Source organism: Cyprinodon variegatus, unplaced genomic scaffold (assembly GCF_000732505.1).
Source record: "Cyprinodon variegatus isolate N-32 unplaced genomic scaffold, C_variegatus-1.0 Scaffold199, whole genome shotgun sequence".
NCBI classification, from domain to species: domain Eukaryota; kingdom Metazoa; phylum Chordata; class Actinopteri; order Cyprinodontiformes; family Cyprinodontidae; genus Cyprinodon; species Cyprinodon variegatus.
Window position 1 is genome coordinate 558,726 of NW_015150652.1, and position 9,080 is coordinate 567,805.

General features: G+C 35.0%; 1 protein-coding gene across 1 annotated transcript in view; it reads right to left on the bottom strand.

The window, feature by feature from the left end:
• LOC107087917 (protocadherin Fat 3-like) overlaps positions 1–9,080 on the bottom strand; it is a 107,481-nt gene that overhangs the window by 85,156 nt on the left and 13,245 nt on the right. Inside the window, exons 4-5 of the mRNA XM_015379758.1 lie at positions 6,753–6,871; positions 2,038–2,236 (exon numbers count right to left, since the gene is read on the bottom strand). Of these exons, the coding sequence (XP_015235244.1) occupies positions 2,038–2,236; positions 6,753–6,871 (318 nt within the window). The remainder of the gene's footprint in view (positions 1–2,037; positions 2,237–6,752; positions 6,872–9,080) is intronic.

Below are 9,080 nucleotides of genomic sequence, written 5' to 3' on the forward strand. Positions count from 1 at the left end.
AAAAAAAGGCTACTTAACAACAATGAGAAGCTTGTAAAAGAAAGCTGAGTGTCACAGTCTTGATTCTGTAATATTTTATTTACCCCAAGGTTTCCAAGTTTAATGGGTCAAATCCCAATTTGGTGGAATTTCCGGAAAAAATTTAAGTGCCCAGGTTTTTCTTTGTTGTCCTCTGTTGCCCTCTTGTGTGTGTTCCTTTACCCTTGGAGTCCTCGTTGTCTCCACTCACACCTGCTCCTTATCAGCTCGTTAGCCCTGCCTTTGTTCAGTCAGCCATAAATACTTTCCTCTGCTCTCACTCTTTACTGGTTCCTTGTCGTGGCTGGTTCCTCGTTGCTGTTGTCTTCCTACCTCATCTGTCCCTGGCTCCTCATGCTCGTTTTCCCCTGATGTCTACATGGTTTTTGGTTGTTAACTTTTTTGTTGAATTTTTGGATTGCTGCCTCTGTTACCTGTGATTACTTATTAAAACTACAAGAAGTCACCTCTGCCTCTCAGCCTCTACATTTGGGTCCTCAAACTTCAACTAAACCTTGACCCTGAGTATGTAACAAACCTTGCTTCATTCTGAAATGGTCAGTCAGTCTGGTTTCATCCGATGATGTCAAGGTCAGTTATTGGGCAGTGCGTGGTAAAGCATGCATGAATGTCAACCCAAGGTGTTGGGTAGTGCAAAATAAACCAACACAACATGATAGAAATTACAACCCAATGCCTTAAAACTCCATGCCCAATAGAAATAACCAGGACAATTGTGTTCTCAGAATACCCAATTCAGTGGAAACAACTCAATTACATTAGCCAAAATGCTCAAACCAGCAGATGGTTACAAAAACAACCCAGCATTTCTTAGAGAGTAATGACTTGGGATAGTACGGTAAATGGCACAAACCCCAGCTGTGCTGGTTAACCTTGTTTCACTTTTTCTTTTTTCTTTTTTTCCTACATTTTGGGATTTAGAGCCTTACACTGAGCTTTGATGTGTTTAGCCATGGGATTTGATAACTGGCTTTTAAGTTTAAGAGTGATGACTCAGTATAGTTCAGTTTTATTCGATTTATTGTCCTTGGCACAGATTTGCAAACAAGTGATCTTTTCAATTCACTTTCCAAAACAAAAAAGATATAGTTTATATATGAACATTTATGGTTAATCCCACCGATTAAAATATTGGTTATATTAACTTACATTTGAATTATATTATAAGAATATACAATCTTAAATTATATGGGATTCATATAAAGCATTTCACAACTGATCTTATTCCTTAGCATATTTACTTAGTTAAATAATATTTCCTATAAATATGCACACTTTATCTTATATAAGGAATGCAACAATATAGCAGCAAAGAGAGCAGCAATTAAATTAGAGATGTACTAATATTAGTTTTTGTCTAATTGAATGATCTTTTTGTTTTTACCTGAGGTCTGAGCTTGCTCTTGTAAATTTACATGATTAGTTTTTTCTTTGGATCATTCACTACACAAAAAAAGAAAGATATACTTCAGGATTTTTGAAAGCAGTAGTTTTGAATGTAACAGAAATTGAAGGACATTTACAAGCACTATCCTAAATTGGGCATCAAATCAAAGGGCTTTTAAAAATAGTGGGAGATCTTACTGTCGACTAGTATAATGAATAGGAAAAAAAATACTTGTTTTTAGTCTTAGCTTGCAGTAAGACTGCTGTTTTCAGGTCCCCTGCCTATCAATAGACTAATCTCTAGTTTAGATAAAATAAGATAAATAAATCAGGAATATATTGTTATAGGAACCAGTAGAATACAAACAGGAAAACAGCAACTTAAACACCAATGATACACAGAAGACAAGTGATTACATTCAGCCGAAAAAAACAAAAACAAAAGAAATTATTCAAACGGAAATCTGCCAAAAATTGAGCAAGAGTTGCCATAGATGTTGTTATAGCAGATTTTGGCCAAATAGTTTTGCAGTTAGATATTTTTCTTAGAATGTACAATAATACAATAATTCATAGATTTAGGCTGCAAATATATTTTCAAGTGTAGCATACCTGTTTTGGGGTTAATAGAGAAGAAGTTCTGTGGGTTCCCAGCAGAGATGCGGTAACTCAGGCGGGTGGGTGCGGCTGTAAGGTCAGGGTCCTGTGCTTGAATACGAATGACTGATACATCCTTGGGAGAGTTCTCCTTGATGACTGGGTGGTAGATAGGGTCTGAGGTGAGTGGAGCATTGTCATTGACATCTTCAACCTGATGGAAAAACAAAAAGATATCACAGTAATAGGAGAAACAGGCAGGAGACAAATACAAAGATTGCATATTGACTCGTTTAAGCATTGCTGTGTGTATTCCTTCTCTATAACCACTATATCTAGGTTCGAAATTGATGCGTTCTGAACTAAGCAGGTAAAGTTGATAAAACACAACCCCCTGAATCAGCAGAAACCAACGAAGAAAACGTATATGCAGATGTTAGCAGTGCTTGCTAATCAAAGGAGGCCAGGTCCGTGTTGATCTGTTATTAATCTTAGCATGGAAATGCATTTACCAGGAAACGTCATAGATGTCACACTTTAAAAGCACAGTGAATTAATTTGCCTCCTAACAGCATAGATCTGTAATATTTATGGCAAACACAGAGTTGATTGAGTGTTTGCTGAGAGGCACAGGGAGCCAAGACAGTTCAGTCGGTGAATGAGAAGCACCTGCTCCTGATTAATTTCTCAATTTTTGTCTGTGATGAAAAAGCCAGGAGTAAAGCATCCAATCAGATCACTGCACTCAAATACCCAAAGGCGAGAAAGGTATGCCTGTTTCTTAATATGCTTCTCACTTTGTACCCAAAGAGAGGGGGGGTATTTAGTGATGTATTCGACTGTTGAGACAACAGATTGTTTTGTAGCAGCATCAGAGGCAAAGGGGTCCAGAGTGTATTTGGTTGCTGAAAGGCAGAGTGCTCAGCGTAACACATGTGTAGTTTTTGGTTGCCGAGAATATTCAATAAAAAGCATGACCGGCAGCTATATGTTGACAAGCTGTGAATAACAATCATAGACATACATAGAACATGACCTTTTGACAGACCACTAACACATTTCTAGCAGGAAACAAGAAGAAACTTTAGAATGGGCACAAAATCTAAAGGTCTGAGGCAACTATTGGTTTCTTGGCAGCTCCCAAAATGCAGGAACAACAGACTGCTGAACTCCTTTTTTCCTCAAGCCATCGAGCTGTACAACCTCTAGCTTGGGGGAAGAAGGAGGTGATAGGAATAGGTACAAGGGTCAGCATCCCCCTCCTTGGATATCTTACGAAAAACATTGCCTATTGTCACTAACGTGCAACACTCTTTTCACTCAATATGGCACATGTCAACTAATGTATAGCCTGTGTAATTTTTTTATTTCTATTTTTTTATTTTTTTACTTATTTACAAGGTCAGAACATCTCTGCAGTAAGTAAGTGCAATAATCCAAGCCAATTACTGTGTAGTCTTCCCTTAGCTCTCTAGTGTGCAGAATTTTAAAAATCTTACGGAAACATATTCCAGGACATTCGTTTTTTTTATTTATTTTTTTATGCTTTTTTGGTACTATATACACCCTTTTTATATTTTGTCATATTTTTATCTTTAATGGCATCTTGCTTTAACTCTTTCTACTCTATATAAGCTACTGGAACCAGAATTTCTCTGAAGGAGTGATCCCAAGGGATAAATAAAGTTAAGTTTAAGTCTAAGTTTAGAGAATAAAAACAACAGGATAATTTGTGATCAAACACCATATGCCCAGTTTCCTGTACAGTGGGGAATCTGTGAAGCTGCTGAACTGTTTTCACTGTTTGCACTGAGAAAATTGTTGGATAGTGCAGTTTTTAAAATCCCAAAACATTTAGGAAAAATATGCTGGTCATCACAAAGAAAATAAAAAGGTGATGTCACTTCAGAATAGCTATCATTTGGCCCAATAAATGTGGAAATGGTTTCCATCCAGTTAAACCAGCAGAATGAGTTGAAGAGGAATGTGAAGGAGCAGACATAAGAAAGCACTAAAATGAATGGTAGTAAAAAAAAAAATCAGAGCTCCTGATCTTTGGATGATGCAAAATGAAATGTTTTAGAAGACAAGGTGCTGCACTATAGTAGGTTGAACACAGTATTACAACATGTGGTATAAATAGCTATACCACAGCTACTTTGTTCAGAAAACTTGCTTCTTAGGCCTGGAATTTTTTCGAATAAAAAATAAAAACGAAGTGAATATCACTCCTTAGATGATGAGTTAAAAGCAGAGGTCAAATTTCCCAACAGTGAGACTTTAAAGGGATCTTCCCTTTCCTTTGGTACCGTTTTTTTTGAGGGTTTAACTTATATTTGTCTAATATTTTAGTGTTGTATTATGCTATATTTTCAATAAAATACAGCAGAGAAACTCATTTTAAAGCTTAATAAAAGCCCATGTAATTTATACACATACCTGCACACAAATAGTTTATTATACTATATATATATATATTTACTATGTATATACTATGTATATATGACATAAATACAGGTTGTGTTTTATTTGGATAACATCACATGTTTTGATGTTGAAAAAATTTGCAGGTAAAATCCAGATGCTTATAGGAATGGGACACTTTATGCACTTTTATGTCGTGACCCTTTCACTAATGAGTCAGCTGGTACCGTATTGACAGTCAGTCAAGCAGAAAAGGTGAAGCTTCTGACATATTGATGTTACGATATCCGTTTTTTTTTAGCTGCAGATGCATCCTTTTGCTACTTATGTTAAAGTGTACACTGTAGACATGCAATGATGTTGTGCCCAAAGCCTGTTGAAAAAAATTATGATTTACTTAAATAAAGATTTTGATTAATTGATTATTTGCATTTTCTGTCATTTTTTGTCATCATACTCTTTAAAAAGCTTAAGTCATTAAATAAATAACTGCTGAGTGTTCTTATTTTTTATTGTTATTACCATATAAGTAATCATAAGCTGCACCCCTCTGCTTGAGTTCTACCAAAGTATTCAAATTCAAAGGTAGTAAAGTTCAAGATTTTTCTATAAAAAAATAAAAAATAAATAGCCCTATGTATGATTCTATTTTAGTTGAATGCCTTTCTATATTTTCATCATAAACTCAGAATGGTATAGGGAAATTGTAAAGAAAATCATAACATAACTATCTAGAATTGAAATGTCAGTTTATCAAACTAACATCTGTGTGTATTTAGTCCAAATTATTAGAGGTAATAGCCTTACATTTTACAATACATATTTTTGTTTGAATCTTATCTGAAGCAATGAAGAGAGCAATCAGTACGTTATTGTTCAGCTATATGACAGCATTAACTTATAGAGATTGCAAACAAATTTTGGGTAACAAATTAATAAAAAATAAGAAAAAATAAAAATTCTGGAACTTTTTAGGTTAAGCAGGACCAACAATTTAAGGTAACAGAGCTTACAACATTTTGTGAGCAATAGCTAAGTGTTGATAAATGATGCAAACATTTACATCTGTTGTATAGTTTATTTGTATTTATGTTGATCAAATGTCATATTTTAAATGGGCTTTTTCTTTAACTTCTGGCCTATCACTCTTATACCCAGAGGTGTCAAGTAACATAGTACAAATAATTTGTTACCTTACTTAAGTAGACATTATAATATAAAGGACTAATTATTTTTTAAGAAACCTTTTACTTCTACTCCTAAATTTTTTTTTTGTAATTATCTCTTCTTTATACTCCTTACATGTTCAAAATAGACTTGTTAGTTTTGTTTCATTTGAGCTCATTTTCTTCATGGCCCATTGGTCTTTAAAAACAATACAAACCATGAAAATAATAAATAGTTTTTCAAGATGCTGGTGAAGATTCTCAGTGATCCCAGACATAGTCATTACAGAAAAGTAAAAAAAAAAAAAAAACTGGATTTTGTTTTCCAAGTTTCGCTTCCCATCAAGTACGCTTTTTCAGTTCAAAATGTCTGAATTAGAGTTGAGTTACAAGCTTTATAGAGTGGACCAAGTTTTCCAAGTTGATGCAAAGTTAAATTTGACACTGTTACCATTAGTTATAAAACTAAGAAACTTAAGTATATGGAAATTATCATCCAGAATTGTAAAAAGAAATAATAAATCCTTTAATGGGCTAGTGCAGTTAAGCTTCTGTCCTTAACATTTCTTTATGCATTCATTTTACTTTTATTCCTTAATTAATTTAAAAAATGCTTATTTTATACTTTAACTTGACTAGAAAGCTTAAGTTGACACTCTAACTTCTACAAAACTGTTTAAACAGTAGCATTTATACTTCTATTTGAGTAATAAACATTAATATTTTTTACACCTCGCCATATACCTACAAGTTCCAAACTGAATAGAGATTTTTTTTAAAGCAATATCACGTATAAAAAATAAAAAATAAACTCTTACAAAATGGCTGGAGTGGATTTTCAGATACAACCTGACTCTGAAACCTCATTTCAATAAAAATAAATATTTAGTTCTCCACACAGATGTGGGTTCTTAACAGCAAAATAAGCCATAAAACTCCTACTCCATTTTTAAAAGCATATAAAAAAAGGATTTTTAGTTTCTCCCAAAATGCATTTTTTATATATATCCTTTTATTACTTTCTCTTGAACTTAGTATCGCCTTTCCTCTAAAAAAAAAAGTTGATATATTGTCACACCCCTGCATTTCATATTAGGCAAGCACTATTCATCATGAAAATTGACAGTAAATCATCATTACCTGAATGAAGACTTCAACTGAAGCAGACATGGGTGCAGCCCCTCTATCTGTGGCATACACTGTGAGCCAGTAGGAGTTTTTGGTCTCACAATCCAAGGTGCCAGCAGTATAAATCACCCCTGTTGAAGAAAACAGAAACATTAATGCAGCCGTGACTTGGTTAGACAATGTCATTCCATGTCTTTAGGTGGGTGGAATGTAGATTGGGTATTATCAGAGGGATACATCTTTAAAAGGTCTCGTGGGAAAAGTCGTTGAATACTAAGTTTTTTATTGCAAAGAGACAAATTTAAACTTAACTCTGTGTCCTGGCTTCAGTGACATTCACAGGCATTAATGGCGCTCTGTAGTCACCTTCAATGTTTCAGCCTCTCTACATCTAATCACAGCTGACCAAACTGCTCCCACTGCTTTTTACTCAGCACTAAACGTACTCTTAACTGCCCTGCACCAAACAAAAAACACCCAGACACTCATGCACCCTGACTGAGGCCAGTTTAGTGGCCTTAAGGAAGATGAGTGGCTGACAGCTTTGGTGACCTCCTACCGGACAAAAAGAACACACACAATAAATGACATAAAGGACTCTTTTTTTTTATTTTTATACAACTGTCATGAGGCACTATTTAAACTTTGAAGAGTGACACAAAAACACCCGTGTCTTCATGAGCCAACCTAATCTTTTTTTAAAGTTCATATATAACATCCCACTCCAGCTGAGCAAGGTTATAAGTCTGAGTTTGTATAAATAGAACAAACTAAATACAACTTCTGGTAATATCTGAGAGCTTTCTCTACAAACAACATGAGCAAACACTACATTTTGAGAATTAATCTTTTCTTCCAGTCTCAGTTTTTGTACTGTTGTGCCAATAAAACTCTGCTTTCACACCCACAAACCTTCGCTTTCTGACAAATATGATTTGCTCTGCCTCTAATGCAAATATATTTATATTTTGCATCACCTTACTTGCAATGAACCTTCTGCTGAGGCTTGACCTATCATTATTTTTTTCCCTCTCTTGCAAAACTCATACAAATACTAAAAACCAGTTCACCACCGATTTAGCATTATGGGTGTAAAGTGAGTAATGCAAAACAGAGAGAATATTTCTTTAAACAGCATTCAATCTTAGGACAAAAGGGCAGTTTTGAAAAGAGACAAGCCTATTTGTTAAAACAAGTTTTTCAAAGTTTAGATGTTTTATTATTATTCGATGCATATACAGTTATAATAAACTCAACACCACATGAATAAAGCATGAAATCAAAAGCTTTTGGAGGTTGGAACCTGCTGTCTTCGGACGTCTTTGTGTTATGAAGGATCAAGGAGGACCTCAAGGTTTCTTTATCTTCTTTAATGTCAAACTCACATTTCCACATTACATCCCATGGAACAGCTCAGCATGATCTCTCTCTACTCCTTCTGTGTTTTCTATTTTCTTTTGTCAATTCCCCTGGATATCCCTCCACATAAAAAAGTGTAATTACAGTACATTGCAAATAGTAAAAACAGCTGCAAACTTGCTCTAATAAAACTGAAGTGCCCCGGACCACTAGAAGGAGTCAAAGAAACAACAAACCATATTAGACCAGACCCTCCATACAAACTGGAAATTAGGCTTTATCGCAGGATTTAAAAAAAGAAAGGAGAATTGTATCTTTCATTTAATTGTCAAACACATAATAGTCTTACAATATTAGAGAATAAAAGCATACTTTCAATTTCAATTCAGTTTATTTATATAGCACCAATCCACAACAAGTGTCATCTCAAGGCACTTTACAATTCAACCAGATCATGCAGTCAAATTGATTCAAAGTTTTCTGTCTAAGGAAAACCAGTTGATTGCATCGACTCATTGACTCAAAGGCAATCCCTCACCACCAAGCATGCTTGCAGCGACAGTGGAAAGGAAAAACTCCCTTTCAACAGAAAGAAACCCCCAGCAGAACCAGGCTCAGTGTTAGCGGCCATCTACCGAGGCTGACCGGGGTTCAAGGAGACCAAAGTAGACATAGTAAAAGGAGCAGAGAACAAAAGGCATAATGTATAGTAAAATAAGTAACACTCTGGTCCAATGTGGTGTCTTCTTTGTTCAACTGGTGCGGAACACTTACATTTTGTTTAGTTTTTTTGGAGGGGGGGGGGGTTAGATCGAATTTGCAGCTGTTTTTACAATTAGCATAATTTTCTGTGATTACAGCATTTTGTTTTGGTTTGCAGCATATTTTTGTTTGCATTTATTTTTCTGTTTGCATTTCAGACTTTGCATCATGCATGTGTTTGCAGCTGCATGTTTTTACCCATCTGCAGCTCACTTCTTT